Here is a 17,839-nt window from a genome sequence, read left to right as displayed (position 1 = left end):
AGGGTATTAGACATAAGTTTACCCTTTGGCTAACACTCTGCTTTCTTTTGTTCTCTCTGTGAAATAGATGGAGAATTTTTCACCCTCACCAGACATGAGCCCATTGGAGTGTGTGGACAGATCATTCCTGTGAGTGTTTTGGCCCTGTTTTTGGTTTTTCTTGATACTGTGTTTTTTGCGGTCTCCATACTTTTTAATGGATTCATTTGAACACCTTAGTGAGGGATGACAGGTTTATTGAGGTTTAGATATGGTGCTTGAAGGCTCCGTAAGTTGGCATAACTTGAAAATTTAATTTGTATGTGTTGTTGGTCATTTTTTGGACTGTATCATTTTATTAAAAATGTCATACACAGTGAATAATGATGATGAACAGTGGATATCAATGTTATTTTGAGCATAAAATGAACAGATATTATAAAAAGACGAGCTACTATACACTGAAAATGAAATGATTAATTGGATTTATGTATTTTTTAAAGTAAGTGGTTGCAAACTATTTATATGGGCTGAATTTAAACAAATTAAGTTGAACATTACTACATTAAATTTATTTGTTTATTTTCAGCCCATATAAACCTTTAAAAAAAAAAAACGTAAATCCAATGAAGCTTTTTTTTCAGTGTTCTATATATAGTATAGAGCTAACAGCAAAAGCAATGATAAAACAGTGTAAAAATGACTGGAAAACATTGTGATGTAATGTGCGAAATGCTCCAGTGCATGACGGGAACACTGTTATAAGAAAATTGGATGGTAAACAAGTAAACAAACTATTTTAAACAAAATATAACTATAAGCTCAAGCCTTAGTTTCTTTTTATATTTATTATTACCTGAATCTAATGACTTATTGTAGAAATTACATTCATTTTTTCAGTCATGTTTATATAGTATTTACTTTACTATCGCATAGATTTTTATCAGTGTGTACCTCTCATTCATTTCTTTAAATATTCATTTCAATCAGACTTCAGACTTCACAATCTTGCTATTTCAATGGGTTTAAAGTAAATTTTGCAGATTACTGGAAGTATTTAAGTGTCTTATCTGTCAGTGTATGATTGGCTAAAAACAGGTCAGCAGAGGGAAATGATGGCCAGTGCCAGTGAGACAGAGAAGACAGAAAACGAAACAAAGAATATAATGAAAGAGAAAGGAAGGAATGAGTGGGAGGTACACTTGAAGGACAGAAATAGAAAGGGTGACACACACAAAAAAGATAACTGTAAGCACTCTATTTGTTCTTATTAATCACCTCATGAACAAAAATATGCTTAGGTCACAAAGTAACCAGACTGGATTGATACAGAAATTTTCAGTTTCTAAATGAGCGTGCAGAGCCTGATATCATTAGTGAAGGAGTTATGCTCTTCAGAAACAAAGATATGAGTTTGTTTGAACGAGCTCCCACAGTAAGTTCCTGACCTATGTCTGTACAGTGGAACTTCCCCCTGGTGATGACAGCATGGAAATTGGGGCCGGCGCTGAGCTGCGGGAACACGGTTGTCCTGAAACCTGCTGAGCAAACCCCTCTCACCTGCCTCTACCTCGGCGCTCTGATCAAAGAGGTACAGCACTATGATTTTACAACACTGTTGTGAACGGACAGATTGAAAATTCTGATATCTGTCAGTCCATTCTGACCACATAACATCCATAATGCAGCCGTACAGTGATCAAAGTCATCCAAAAGCAACATCAACACATGTACAGATGCAAATGCATGATATTTCATCATTTGTTCCCTGCTGCAGCCAGACTTTTGTTGTTCTGCCTCTCCCTTTTCTCTAGGATTAAGAGGCCTACTTTCCTCTCTTCTTTTGATGTTCTGTCCATCCTCTCTTCCACAGGGCCTGTAGGGAGGTCGGGGTGGGCCTGGATTCCCCCTCCACGGCCTGTGGTGTTCTTGGCTCAACTCTTGTCTAAAGCTTTTTCCTCTCATACTGTTTTCACAGGCTGGGTTTCCACCGGGAGTCGTCAATATTTTGCCAGGCTATGGGCCAACCGCAGGAGCCGCGATCTCTTCGCACATGGGCATAGACAAAGTGGCGTTTACAGGATCGACTGAGGTAATTTTCCTATCGGACAAATGGAAGAATCCCACCCTCTTCCCTCATCCTCCTTTCCGCCGGTGTAACTTTACACTCTTGATTTGGACTCTGCAGTCTTGTGGTCCTCAATAAGCATCCACAAGTTTGTAAGGTATCATATTTGACAAATTAGGTGTTTAAGTTAAACATGCAATGCTAGATCTTGGAAAATGCTAACATTAGCCTGACAGCACTGAAAGCCTACCACCCACCCTGCAAATCGCCAACCAAACCCATGACTTCAGAGCGCATGAACATGCAACATCACTGCAAAACATCACAAGCCATCTGCCAAAGAGAAAACTTTGTTTTCAGGTAGTAATTACAATACCAAACTTTAAAAAGGACAGTAGCTTGCTGATGTTTGCCTGCCATTCTCTTTCTAAACCGCGTCTGTAACTCTTTTCTGTGTAAACAAGTATGCAATTACATATTGACATTCATTCATTCATTCATTCATTTATTTTCCTTCGGCTTAGTCCCTTATTTATTAGAGGTCGCATATGTTTTATGCAGCAGAAGCTCTTCCAGCCGCAACCCAGTACGGGGAAACACCCATACACTCACATTCATACATGTGCATAAGCTCTAGAACAGTCATCTGAAGCGTTGTCATACAGTCTTATGCCTGGATTTCATCAATAGCCTTGCGTTTACTAACACAGACTACTGTATATCTGAAGTATTGTGAAGTAATTAGCATTTTCCTCCTGTAGAAAAAAATAGTGTATTAAAATAGTGATTTTAAAAGACTTTATTGATATAGTACCATACCAAGCCTATGTGTTCAGAACACAAACAAGTTGCAGGTAATGCAGTATTAAGCGTTTCTCTCAAAGAAAATCCTGTCTAAGCAAAATGCTCCACTCACGCTCCACCTCTTCGCCATTATTTATTTACCCCAGTGGGTGCAATTAAGTGCGAACAAAATGGCAACGGTTGGCCACGCCTACTTGTTGCTTCGTTTGCGGTCTTCAGAAACCTATGGGTGACGTAATAACTGAATGATCTACAACAAAATAGAGAGAGATTTAGGGTTAACTATGATAATATTTCATTTCCACAATACTACATTCTCACTAGAAATGAGAATGTAGAGATTTAGGGTTAACTATGATAATATTTCATTTCCACAATACTACATTCTCACTAGAAATGAAAAAAGTTGGTGAAAATGTAATCATCAATAAAACCATAAAGAGCAGCTTTTAGCTTTATTTTTGACTCAACTGACGGGAAGGGAAAGCACAAGATTGTGAGATATCAAAAGTAGTGAAAGATTCATTTATTCTGCTTCCAAAACTGATTAGATGAAGGTATCACAGTTGACAAAAAGGGAGCTAGATTAGATTTGGATGTTGACAGTCACTGTTGATAGTAATAAATGCTACATTGAGCTCAGTTTACATTGTATTCAGTTATCTGCAACTCCCAGAATTCCCCTGATAAGATTTGAAAAAATATGCTAACACTTTTGTTGAAAAGCCATTGTACCCCAATTGGTTTATGTTTTCCCCCTTAACAGTAAAGGGTTAATGTGTTTATACCCCATTACTAAAAGTGGCTGTAATGAAAAGTCTGAGAAGTTGTGTTTATAGGGGGACTGTCTGCTGTCTCATACTACACACACACTCGCACCGAGAAATGCTTAGTAGACCACCTTGCTTTCCAAAATCATTTCTAATAAACAGGTTTTAGGTGGATGTGGGAATGACATGTTAATCCACAGGTGGTCTGTCTGTACAGAGCCCAAACATCTAAAATGTGCCAATAGTGTTGTGCCAGTCTGGTTGGACACCTGAGTTCATTTACACTTTATAAGTGTCCCGTGCATACTGTATAATGACTTCCCTTTCTGTTGAGCCCTATGCATCAGACAGCTACACTGTGGCCCCTGGAGGAGAAATGACTCTTTGAAGCCAACTGTATAAATTTAATAGAAAGCCAGGGACTGAAAATAGGCACCATGTTAGGCACACAGAATTTACCGCATGAAAACAGGCCTCAGCGACAGCAACATAACTCTGCTGTGACAGCGTGTTTTAACCAGTGATTATTTCTAGCTACACTTGCCTCGCTGCTAAAAGCCCTTAAACCCTTTATTCAATTACAGAGTCATATAAATCAAAATATTTCTGTGTATGTTTTGATCTCTTCTTACACATGAGGCTAGTGTTTTGCTATTAATTGAAGTGAATTTGGTGGTGTTTAAAACAGATAAGCTTAGGCTTATTAGCTTGACAAGAAAAAAGGTTTTGTTTACATTCCCAGTTATAAGTGAGCTTTATAGTGGGTTTTTGTGCAGCAAAATTTAATCTTATCTATACATTAAATAAAAAATGCACATTGCAAATGACCTGTCTTTAAAAAAAGAGAAAAAAAATCACAGCAATGCAGGATAAGGCGAGTTACAATCATAGTCTGGCTTTTCCAAAAAATAAATAAATAAATAATCTAATAATAATATATAAATATATAAATATATATATATATATATATATATATATATATATATATATATATATATATATATATATATATATATATATATATATATATATACAGACAGATTGGAGCAATTTCATGCAATTACATGGCATTTAAAATTTAGCAAAAGCTACATTTACAATGTTACAAAACATTATGACATAAACGCTGTTCTTTGGAACTTTGTTGATTAAGTAATTCTTTAAAAAAAGTTTTCTAATTTACACTGGAATTATATTATCTATTATGTGAAAGTATATTGCAGAACTACTATACAAGAGTTATTATAAGGGATTATAGATAGCGAAATTTATCGGGTTTTTAAAAATATTTTTAAAAAGCAAGACAGTAAAACACAAATGTCAGTATGTATGTCTTCAAACATATGCTTATTTGTTGTAAAAATTCATAATAATGACAAAAACACCAATTTGTGCATCTCCTTACTTTTGTGTGCAGTTATGCTGGTGTATTCTTAAAAATTTTCATACCCCTTGGTATTGAGTGTGGTCCTGAAAAATCACAATTTCAAGGGCTATCAAGCCCTTCCTTTTAGCCCTATACCTTCAAGCTAAAGAGAATTGGAACACCCCTACTCATTCACACAAATGCGCAAAACACAGAGTAGACGTAAGGGGAAGGGCTATGGGGTAAAATTGGGGTTGGGCCTTAAGCAGGTCATCCATTTTTGCATTAATAATAATGCAAACTCAGCAGAAGATTTGTGTATTAAAATACTTTGTGAAGAATCATGTGACCATCGAGCACAAGCATTATTATTTTATTTTAAATATCTAAGTTTAAAAAAAGATTAAAATAAAAAACAGTGATCTGAAACTGAGTAATTGTCCTGAATGGACAAATTATATTTGTCTTTTTTTAATAATAAAAAAAATTTGAACGGTAAAATGTGCATATATCTTCATTGTAGTAGCATTAGAGAATGGTGTGCATGGGTCTGTGCTTGGACAGTTCAACTCCCACTGATAAGAGAACAAACAGAAGTGTTGTTTCCACGGAAAACAAACCTAAGCTTGTGTCCTTGAAAAGCTCTTGCTGAAAAGCAACAGATGTTTCTTTTCATCATAATAGACGATAACTGGGAAATGACTTAACTGCCATTTCCCAGTTATCATCTATTTTGATGACGGCGATGACTGTTTCTTTCTTTTTAATCGAAATATTATTGATAAAGCAAAAAATGTGATGACTGAGACTTGGAAAGATGCGTCAGCAGGCCACACAAATCCTCAAATGAGTGTGGCGTCACAGTTCCAGCCCAGCCGTCGTCACCTACTCTTCCACTTTGTGACTTTCAGAGGAAACTGGTCAGCACACACTCCACCCTCTGCTTCCTCTTTACTGCTGCAGACACACACACAAGCCTTCAGTGGCCTCCTCGCGTCAGCACCGCTGCTGTGGGTGTTGCTGGCCTCTGATCTGGACTTGATTAAGCAGTTGAGATCTCTCATGCTGTGAGTGTGTGTTCATGCACAGACTCTGAGTCACTTCAGCCATGTGTGTCTGTGTGTGTGTGTGTGTATTAGGGAGGACTAGTCCAGGGGTGGAGGGAGCAGGGAAAGCATCTCCTTGAGGGAGTAAAAAATTCGGTCCCACTTTATATTAAGTGTCCTTAACTACTATGTACTTGCATCAAAAAATAAATACAATGTACTTACTGTGTTCATAATGTATTTGAGAACACTTATGGTGCTCTTGAGTTGGGATAGGGGTTGGGTTATGGACAGGTTTGGTGGTATGGGTAGGTTAGAGGGTGGGTTAAAGTGTAAGGGATGGTCAACAGTGTATTTACAAATGTAATTACAGAAGTTAATTACAGATGTAATTACATACATGTATTTAATCAAGCATAAGTACACAATAAATACATGTATTTACACAATAATTACATTGTAACAAACTATTAATTCTTGTGTAAGTACATATTAGTTAAGGCCACTTAATATAAAGTGAGACCAAAAATTCTGGTGTATTGTGGCTTGCCCATTGCTGATATTTGTGGAGTCTAGTCTGTTTGTGTGCAGTGCCATTTATTAAATGGTTCATATTTCTTACATTTAGGTTTCTAAAATTAATTTGGTAAGACTTTGTTTTAAATGTCCCTGTTGCACCTTTTCTTGACAAAAAGTTGCATTGCAACTACATACCAATCACTTCTCTTTTAAGTATTAGTAGACTGTCTGCTTATTTTCTGTTGATAATCTCCTTCAACAGACGTTTAACTGACTATAAGAAACTTTGCAAGTGCATGTCAACATACACTAACCCTAACCCCAACCAAAAAGTCTACTTATAATCTAATGAGAATTACTTGGCATGTAGATGCAATGCAACTTAAATTCAACAAACAGACCATCAAAATAAAGTGATACTGTTAATTTTTGCAGCAATTAGCACTAAACCAGTTAGTGCAACCACACACTTAAAATTAAGGTTATATATTGGCATTAAGGCTTCCATTAATATTCAATAGAACTTTTTCATAATACTAAAATATTTTTTGCACTAAAAATAAAAGCAGTTCTTTTAAAAACTTTTCACTAATAGGTTCTTTTTGGAACCCAAAATGACTCTTATAGCATCGTTGCAGAAAAAAAAAAAAAAAAAAAAGTGGAACCTTCATTTTTTTTATAGTGCAAGGACATTGTCATTGTCTTTGAAATATGTACTGAGGTAATGAAACATGAAATCTTTCATATTGTGAAATTCAGATTCATTCAAATGAGTCAGTTGATCCAAAGTCAATCTCTTGCATGTAGCTTTAGAAATTCGGATAGTGAATTGGTTCATTTTTGGAAAGTATAATTCATTCCTGTGAATTACTTTGTTTTGAGTGACATTGGAAAGTCTGATTCAGTGTAGTGGACTTAATCATTTTAACAGTTCACTTACTTATACTGTATGTAAAACTGAACGTTTGCTTTAATGAATAATTTCATTCAAACGAATTCTCTGTTATATATAGTACCCTTTAAAGACTAAACAGTTAATTGAGATAATGTTTAACTTCAAATCAGTTGCTTTAGTTCAGTTTAAAAGACTGCAAATGATTGATAGGCTATTAGATGTATAGTTCAACACAACTGTGGATAAGTTTGGTGTCAGTAAGATTTGTTTTTAAGAATATTTGAGTGTTGGATTATCATTTAGCTTGGAAAAAAGGGAACATACCCTTCCCAAAATAGAGAAAAATTCTCACATACATATAGCATCTGTGAGAGTTAGACACTGACATACGTGCAAACACTGCATTGACATTCTTCAGTTTTTCCACTGAATGAGAGTGTCAGAGGAGGATTGTTTTCACTTGTCTTCTTCCCTCTCCCCTTCTCTTTCCGCTATCTGATGGAAAACAGATAGAGAAAATATTCACTGTCAGTACGTAAGTTTTGCGGAAAGGAAAAATGTACAAATGTTTGTTTATGGTTAGGAGCGCTGCTCGCCTCTAAAGCTGGCTGTGAAGAGACGCACTTTTCTCTCTCTTCACAACATACACACACACGTTGGGGTTTCATGTTTTATGGGGACTTCCCATAGATGTAATGATTTTTATACTGTGCAGATTGTATATTCAGTGCACTTACTCTAACCCTCACTGAAAACAATCTGCATTTTTACATGTACAGTTGCTTCATTCTGTATGATCTATTAGCAATCTTTCCTCAAGAAAAATTTCCCTTACATGTTCAAAAAAATACTGAAATTTCTATACATGTGGAGACAGTTGGTCCCCACATTGTATTGAATACCACACACTTAGGCACACACACTCGCAATTGGAAAAGAATAGCTTGATGTGAGCATGTGATGTGAAGCGAGGCCACGGCCAGCAGCTGTGTGATGTCTGCACTGTTAAACAGCGCGTAAGACGAGAGCAAGTCCACTACTTTAGTGTGAAATTCAGTTTAGATGGGAACCCATTCAGGGAAGAGCTGTGAACAAAATGGACCAATTCAACAAATTCTCCTCAAGCTCAGATAACTCAAGTTGTTTGATTCATCTTTATTTCTTGTGCTTTTTACAATGTAGATTTTGTCAGAACAGTTTAACATACAGGCGACACCGTGGCTCAGTGGTTAGCACTGTCATCTCACAGCAAGTAGGTCGCTGGTTTGAGTCCCAGCTAGGTCAGTTGGCATTGGTATGTGGAGTTTGCATGTTCTTCCCATGTTGGTGTGGGTTTCCTTCGGGTGCTCTGGTTTCCCCCACAGTCCAAAGACATGCGCTCTAGGGGAATTGAATACACTAAATTGGCTGTAGTGTACATGTGTGAATGAGTGTGTGTGTGGATGTTTCCCATTACTGGGTTGCAGCTGAAAGGGCATGCAAAGGGACTAAGTTAATAAATAAAAAAGTTTAACATACACTCATAAAACTTTGTTTGATTTTTGTTCAAAATACTTGATGAGCTGAAACGACACAATTCTTGAGGTTTTGGAGGGGCAACTTAATTGTTTTATGTTCAATCAACTTAAATTTGTAATAACTAATGAGCTAACTTTCAATTTAATTCTTTCATGTCAAAAACACAAATCGATAGTGTGGAACCCAACATTTTTTACAGCATAGATGAAGAAAAGACAGTCTGAGAAGTCATAACATTAGGCAGGCAGAAGAGTAGGGGTAGAATGCTGGTGTGGTTCTTGTTAAATAAATTCAGATTCAGTTCGGTTTAGTATAAATGTCACTGCGGTAATTCAGTTCAGATAATCTCAAGTACATGTGTTTTCATTTAGTCACTAACAAAGCCAATAAATGTATTTTTAGGGTCTTGTTTTACTGTTATTTTGTGACAGCGTCGAGCATCCTACACAAACCTGCGGTCAGATCTTCCTGTTCTCCATTAGCCAGCAGATACTGTTGCATGCGGGACATTCCATCCTCCGCGAGCACTAATAGAAATTTAAGATGTGGGCTGAAGCTCAGGGGCCTGATAATGCTGCTGGTTGTCCAGTCAAAGAGCAGGGGACGATTTATTAATGACAGCGTCCCACAGATAGGGAGATTTAGTAAGGCTCCTCTGCTGTGATTAAGGCTCCTCGTCTCTGTCTCCACAGGTAGGCAAGCTGATCCAAGAAGCAGCAGGAAAGAGCAATCTGAAGAGAGTCACGCTGGAGCTCGGGGGAAAGAGTCCCAACATCATTTTTGCAGATGCTGATTGTAAGTATTCAGACACTGTTTTACGGCTGGCCTCCTGTTGTCCCGCTGCAACAGTTTGTGCACAGGTGCTGCTTCAGACTGTCACTTCACATCAAAGACCTTCAGGGAGCTTTTAGAGCTGCGTCTGAACCAAAGAAAGAAAAATCATGAGTTTTGAAGAGGCTTACCTGCATGCAAATGAGTCTCACTTCCTAAACTGCTGGACATTAGTGGCTGGATGTAGCCCACCAAACCAAGGCGCACGTCAGTGCTTTAAATGCTTTCAGCAGCCGCGAGCACAGCCCCCCCATAAATCAGCTGAATGGACCACATCACACTAGAACCGTAAATCTGCCTGCTCCATTAACCCGTCAAATGCCAAAGTCTGCCAGTCCAGCCTTTTCCCAGGTGTCTGTTATCTCACCCAGATGTACACATAAGCATGGATCTGTGCATAAACAGCAGACGCACCATAGAAAAACGTATTACAAATGCCTGAGCAGAATTCAATGGCTCCAAAACTATTCATCAATTATTTTAGAAGGCATTTTTGAGGATGTTTCCTAATTATCACCTGTGTTTTATTTTTTCTTGAATATTTGTCATTTAGAGGTTTTCTTTTTTGCTTAAAATAACAAAATGTGTCATGTTTATTTTCATTTTTAAAGAGTCTAAAGACATAAAAGAGACACTAAACATAAAGTGCCACTGTTCTAACTTCAGAATATGATTTTGATTGAATAACTCTAATGTTCAGTCATAAAAAATAAAACTAAAGTAATAAATTAATAAAAAATATTCATATTTTATTAGGAAGCTATACAGTATTATATTTGTGCATATACATTAGATTTGTCAATACTGAAGCTAAATCTGGAGCTTATCTAACAGAATAACTTACGATAACGCTCCACAAACTACTAAAGCCAAATGTATATGTGTTATAGAAAAATATTAAAAACAATTTTAAATCAAGAGAAGCAAAAAAAAATTGTATAATTTAGTTGAGATTTTGTTGGTTATAATTTTTTTGCAATATTTAGCTTAAACTTAATCATATTATCTTTCAATTTCTAAATAGTTTGGTGACTAAACATTATTTTAATAAATATATCTGCTTAATAAATCTGTTTTGTTTAAATGCACCAAAATACATAGCCTGTATTCACTGAGAAATAAATAAATACAAAAAATTTCAAAATGAGGTGGACTCAATTATGCTGAGCACTGTATGTATAATAATATTTGTTATTTTGACCAATTTGCAAAAAAGGGAAAATGCTTTAAAATAAGAATATTTGAAAATTGATTTGGTAGAAAAGTTATCAGACTTTAATGTAATTAAACCACTATGAATAATTTGCTCAAACACATACTTAAAATAAAATCCAGTAAATCTGTTAAGACTTTTTAAAGTCCTTTTTCCTTTAAAAAAAAAAACCTTTTCCTTGTTTAATAGTTCTGCTAGACATGATCTTAGTGTTTCAAACCTTTTAATACTGCTTATGCGGCTTGTAGATGTATAAAAATGTATTGTCTGTGTTTCAGTTGAGCTGGCATTAGAACAGGCCCATCAGGGGGTTTTCTTCAATAACGGTCAATGCTGCACTGCTGGTTCCCGTATCTTTGTTGAGGAGCCCATTTATGATGAGTTTGTGAGAAGAAGTGTTGAGAGAGCACAGAGGAGGAAAGTGGGAAATCCCTTTGACCCAACCACTGAACACGGACCTCAGGTAGCACACTATTCTTATTTAAAAATTAAAACACACACAGTTATACAGAGAATTTTTTTTGTTAAAACAAGAAAGCACGACATTGATCAAAAGTGACAGTGAAGACATTTTTTAATGATACAAAGGATTTTCTTTTCAAATGAATGCTGATGAATACACCTTCTATTAATCAAAGAATCATATGTCACATTTAATCTGTCACAATTTTCACAAAATTAAAAAGAAGCACAACTTAGATCAGGGGGTGGCATGGTGGCTCAGTGGTTAGAATTGTCGCCTCACAGCAAGAATGTTGCTGGTTCGAGTCCCAGCTGGGTCAGTTGGCATTTCTGTGTGGAGTTTGCATGTTCTTCCTGTGTTCATGTGGGTTTCCTCCGGGTGATCCAGTTTCCTCTACAAGTCCAAACACATGCGCTATAGGTGAATTTGGTAGGCTAAAATTGTCTGTAGTGTATGAGTGTGTATGGATGTTTCTCAGTGATGTGTTGCTGCTGGAAGGGCATCCACTGCGTAAAACAGGGATGTCAAACTCAATTCCAGGAGGTCCGCAACCCTGCACAGTTTAGTTCCAACCCTGCTCCAACACACTTACCTGTAGGTTTCAAACAAGCCTGAAGGACTCAATTAGTTTGATCAGGTGTGTTTAATTCGGGTTGGAACTAAACTGTGCAGAGCTGCGGCCCTCCAGGAATTGAGTCTGACATCCCTGGCGTAAAACATATGCTGAATAAGTTAGTGGTTCATTCCGCTGTGGCAAGACCGGATTAATAAAGGGACTAAGCTAAAAAGAAAATGAATGAATGAATGCTCTGGTTTCCCCTACAGTGGCAGCTGAAAATTCAGCTTTTGCATCAAACAAATAAATGACATTTTAACAGCTATGGAAAAAATAAGACATGTATTATTTGTTAGTGATTTAGTATTTGTTATGTGTCTGGAAAAAAGAAATGTTGTTCTGTAAACTACTGATAACAAAATTTTCAAACTTCAACATAGCAAACTGGCACCATGTTTTCAGACATGCTTGTATTCATTTTTGGAAAATGTTTTAACCGCACACATCACTGAGAGTTTAGATCCTTATTTTTAGTCATGACATGTGAAAACAATAAATTATTTGGCAAGTTGTCATCAATGAAAAAATGGTCAACTTGCTAAAGAAATGCCATCAGAATTTAATTTCATTTAAATAGTAAAACAAATTTTAACATTTTACTAAAACACGCCTAATAAATCCAGTGCATAAATATTACAATTCTTTTTTAAACTATTATATTAAAAACAACTGATATTTGTTTAAGTCAAAGTAGGGGTTTTATCAGAATTTGAGGAATAGCTGTACATTAATAATGATTGACAAATGTGTGTGTGTGTGTTTGTGTCAGGTGAGCGAGGAGCAGCAGAGACGTGTGCTGGAGCTCATCCAGAGTGGCATCACTGAAGGAGCCAAGCTGGAGTGTGGAGGCAAAGCTCCTCCTACTAAAGGCTTCTTCGTGGAGCCCACAGTTTTCTCTAATGTGAAGGACCACATGCGCATCGCCAAGGAGGAGGTCTGATTTTTTTTTTTTATCTCTAAATGATCAATCTAAATTCAAATGGTTAACTAAAACAACTACTTTTTTGTAGATATTTGGGCCAGTTCAGCAAATCATGAAGTTCAAAACAATTGAAGAAGTGATTGAGAGAGCCAACAACACAGAATACGGTCTGGCAGCGGCCGTCTTCACCAGAGATATCAGCAAGGCCATGACCATCTCTGCAGCAGTGCAGGCCGGCACCGTCTGGTAAGACAAAAACTTACACAAAAGTCACAAAAAATATAGATAGCCAAATCATTGGCAATATCTTTCAAAAAAACTAGATTCCAACCATTAGTCACCAAAAGACTTTAAATGTGTAAAGAAATAATACAAATACTATGATTATGGTTTTATTTTTACATTACAGTTTTTTTCAATTGCTTTGGCTCATTTCTTGATAAATTTTATTTTTCAAAACCACATGTTCAGCTCTTTAAACAATTAGCTTATTGTTCACTTCAGATTGTCATTTTTTTTTATTTAAGCACATGTGTGCAAAGAGTAAGCACAGTTGTCTGCAGTTTGGACAAAAACTAATTACATATGGCTTGTTGATCAAAACTGAGTCGATTCTTATTTAAATTGGTAAACTCTTCATAACTTCTCAATAATTTTTCATTGTGTAAGCCATCAAACTCAAAACAATTAACTCAGTTGTCAAACACGTTTACACCACAAATCAACCAAAATGTTGTGGAAGAGCAATTGAAAGAAGTGTAATTTCTGGCAAGGCCAACATGAGCAACAGGAAGTCCACCAAGAATAGATTATTTCATGGATGCTATTTTGTAGGTTTTTTGTATGTATTTGTGGTAACATAAGAACTATGAAATATACAAAACAGCAATTAGTCAAGCAAGATTGTCATACATTCATACAAAAATAAATGTACTGTATAAATATCAATGTTTATTTTTTTTCACTTCTCAACAAATATCAGATTTTTTAAAACCCTATTTTCCATGGTTGACTGTCATGCTGAAAAAACAGCTAATCATTTTGAGCAGTGTGGCTCACACGATGACAAATACACTTTGGGCTTTATTTTAATGATCTAAGCACAAAGTCTACAGCGTATGGCATTAAAGTGTGTCTGAATCCACTTTTGCTATTCTCTTAATGAGTTATAGGCCCACACGGAATCTGTGTGCACAGATTTTGGCAGATTTTGAGCCCATCATTGAGTCTATTTATTTACTTGTGTAAATGTATGTACATTTACATTAATTCAGTTTTTCAGCAATAATATTGACTAATATGAAAGTGTTCATTTGATTTATTTACAATACAGTTTGTAAAGTAATATTTTCTGTCTTTTAGTAGATATATTATATGAGAGACTTTGTTTACCAAATTGGTGGATCTAGATGGATTTGCATTGTAAACATTAAATAAAATTTATAAAGCTAATATTTCTTATTTCATATATTACATTTTTAGTTATGATACTTTTTATTTTTACAAAATTCTCAGCAGAAATAGGGTGTGTTTTGAGCATATCCTGCATTAATCCAATCAGAGTGTCATCTCCCATTCCTTTTAAGAGTCAGCTGTGTCATGCCATGGTACATTTGCTATTTACATGGTGGACTTTGTTAGCGGAAAAATTAAATGCTTCACTAGCGAGAAACAGTTTAGAGGATAAAGAACGAGCCTCTTCTATTTGACCTCTTTACTCTCTTTACTTAACTTTTACTCTTTACTCCTTTACTTTCGTGAATAAGTAAACTAATAATTAATTTTATTTAAGCACAAAAATTTGAATTTAGATTCAGTAATAATTGTTTTTCTAATGAATAAATGAACACTAATAACCAAGTGTGGAGTTGTATCCAAACATACATCCTATTCTTATGCCCTATATGGTGATACATACGTCTCCAAAACCCAACAGGTGGACAAATGTATTATTATTTTTTTTACATTTTAATCCTTTAATTTTTTTCATGTGTAAAGATTTTTGTGTATTGCTGTACATCCTGTGTATATTAAGCAATGTGTAAGCGTTTGGACCTTCATAGGTTCATAAATATCGCTCTTTTTGCTGGACTTTATACCTGCTTTTAGGTGATCATTGGCGCTGTCAGTTCCTCAAAATAGCAACGGGCCAACAATGCACTTTAACACACCTCTTTTCTAGACTGGAACAGCCATGAGTCTACAAAGTGGTGCAAATAGATTTACTATTTAAACAACATAGCGCAAAACATATTACTGTTGCGCTGGTCTGAAAATAGCAACAAATCATGCCATACACATCTTGCACCTTATTGCACCGGGTGTATGATAGGGCCCTTTATGTTTTAGTGGCATTGGCCAAACTACTGACACAATAACATAGGTTTTGAAGCATAGTTGAAAAGTTTTGAGGGAGTTACTACATTTTGCAGACATGCAATAATCTTCTTAAGTTCCAGCAAACCATCTTGACAGAGAATGTTAAGAGAAAATTGTGCCAAAGCAGTTGAGGAAAAACTGTAAATGATGATGAAACATTATTTCATTTAAATATAGTACACATATTGTATTTATTTTCTATATATATATAAAATCTCTTTTCTACATTTAATTGGATGCTTACATCAAAATCTAGCATCTTCCTTTTAACCCATAAAACTCTCATGGAATCTCTAAGTTGACATGTATTTGTTGTTGTGCAGGATTAACTGTTATAACGCCATGTCCTGCCAGTGTCCTTTCGGAGGATTCAAAATGTCCGGCAATGGCCGTGAACTGTAAGTGCCTTTCTGAATCACATGACATCTTGTTTTCTATACATACATTCTCATACTCTGCTTTCCTCCACGTTTCAGTGGAGAGATCGGACTGAAAGAGTACACAGAGCTGAAAACCATCACGATGAAGATGTCAGGCAAGACGTCTTAAAGCACAGACATGTACATGTTCGTTGCAGCTGGAAGTCTTGATGTTAGCCGTTATCCTTTGGTGGGGTAAAGTGGTAAAACGCAGTAAACCACCCATCACTTCTGCATTGAAGCGCCTCTTCTGCTGCATCCTCATAGGCTGTTATCATAAACTACCCTTCATCTCCACCTCCACCATTAACTGCCTACACCCATTCCAGCTGTGTGTCCCCCTTTCACCGGCTCCACTAACCATACTAAAGCACTCCGGGTCCCGGTGAAGGAGGGCCATGCTTTTGACCACTGCACCAGCAGCGTGCAGACACTAACAGACTGTGACTTCTCTTTCAATCTCAATCTCTGATCATCTTCAGCATCAAGAGGTTCGATGTTTCAGAGACGTGTCATTCTCAAACCTCATCATTAACTTACCTTTCCACTGGGTAGAAATCGAGTAGGCATATTAGTTTGTACTAAGACCACTGAAGCTCTCAGAAAAAAAGATGTTTTCATCGAATGAGTATTAATTCTTAAATTTGTGTAATTGTTTTTTATTTCATTGTTTGATTGTTTTTACAATGTATAACTTTGTCGATGTCTTGACCAATGTAAACAAAAATGTTTTACCTCTGAAAAAAAAAAAAAAAAGCTAAAAAAAAATGTATATCTGTGGTGTGTATTTTTGACAAATGATCATTCATCGATCCCAATTTACTGTTAGGTTTAAAGAATTATGTACTATGAATACAGAAGTTAAAGATATAGAGTAATTTCCTCATTAAAAAATGTTTTACGCAAAGGTGCTTTCCTAATTGTCTTGGTACAGAATTATGGGGGGGATTCATATATTCATTCTCTTTCAGTTGCATTTTTCAGATGACTATGAGTTTCATGTCAAGCAGGGTGAGAACTGCCTGAGTCAGTTTGTTTGGTAAGAGATTTTCAGACAAGAGCCAGATAAATGAAGCACCCAGTAGTGCAACTACCTTAGAAGTCGCATTCCCAAAGAAACAGTCACGATGGATTTTCCCAGCGGTCCAGCCAATCTGCTGATATCTTTAGTCAGACCAACACCAATGATGAAAGGACTTGGCCGCATTACACAGCACTAGTCTGGAAGAGCAGAAAAGGACAGCACAGAGCTTTGAACTATCAGGCAGCTAAACTGACATCTTTCATTTCTGTGGACCACATGAGTCCTGTGAATTAGTAAGCGTCAAAGTGGTTTGTTTCACCTCATAGAGTGTCGCATGTTTTGATCAAGAGTAACCCAATCAGGAGAAGAAAGTGTTGGAAGCTTGCAGGCGGATTGTTTAATTCATCTGACGTTGTTGCACAATGGTGTCATCGACCCTTCCCTCCTTAGGAGTCTGTCAAATAGTATTTATAATTCCCTGGAGCCTCATATGATTACAGTGTACCAAGTTCACACCGATATTTCTACATGACAGTAGTGTAAAAGCGCTGCTTTTTAGTAAGAAAAACATGATAAATCAATAAATAGCGTTATTACAGACTTTATGTGGGTGTACTTTCATTTTTATGACTCTTGTAGGGCATAGTGAACTCAAATGAATATTAACTTTCTCACACCCTTACCATTTATTTTTTCTCCTTGGAGATCCTGGGATTTCAACCATCTTGGACATAGTCCAAGGTTAAATGGCGAGGCGTCATCTGTCATGATCGCAATTCCAATATCTCTCCTCCGAGACGCACATTTATTAGATGAAACACTTCTGGAGTCTGATAAGTATCATTCACTGATCATTAGCCTATGATCTTTCAGAGGATTTATGGGCAAATAGATCCACATAACCTTCCCATCTACTGAACTTGAGGATGAATTAAACATTTGTGTATTATCTCTTTAATAGGCTCTGGCGTCCATTTCCAAATCCAATCAATCTTTTGCAAATATCC

The 17,839-nt window shown here is 36.3% G+C and overlaps 1 protein-coding gene across 4 annotated transcripts in view; it reads left to right on the top strand.

Annotated features, from left to right (window-relative positions):
* aldh1a2 (aldehyde dehydrogenase 1 family, member A2) overlaps positions 1 to 16,715 on the top strand; it is a 42,120-nt gene extending 25,405 nt beyond the window's left edge. The window contains exons 5-13 of one of the 4 annotated variants that reach the window (XR_012382273.1): positions 68 to 129; positions 1,442 to 1,570; positions 1,958 to 2,071; positions 9,658 to 9,760; positions 11,288 to 11,570; positions 12,712 to 13,022; positions 13,099 to 13,256; positions 15,713 to 15,787; positions 15,866 to 16,715. Coding sequence is in view for 2 of the 4 variants with exons in the window: in XM_073906082.1 (XP_073762183.1) it covers positions 68 to 129; positions 1,442 to 1,570; positions 1,958 to 2,071; positions 9,658 to 9,760; positions 11,288 to 11,472; positions 12,858 to 13,022; positions 13,099 to 13,256; positions 15,713 to 15,787; positions 15,866 to 15,938 (1,064 nt within the window). In the remaining 2 variants the exon portion in view is untranslated. 4 annotated transcript variants of the gene reach the window in all.
* The last annotated feature ends 1,124 nt before the right edge of the window (positions 16,716 to 17,839 follow it).

Source organism: Danio rerio, chromosome 7 (assembly GCF_049306965.1).
Source record: "Danio rerio strain Tuebingen ecotype United States chromosome 7, GRCz12tu, whole genome shotgun sequence".
NCBI classification, from domain to species: domain Eukaryota; kingdom Metazoa; phylum Chordata; class Actinopteri; order Cypriniformes; family Danionidae; genus Danio; species Danio rerio.
The sequence above is the reverse complement of the archived record's forward strand: the minus strand, read 5'-3'. Positions and strand labels throughout refer to the sequence as shown.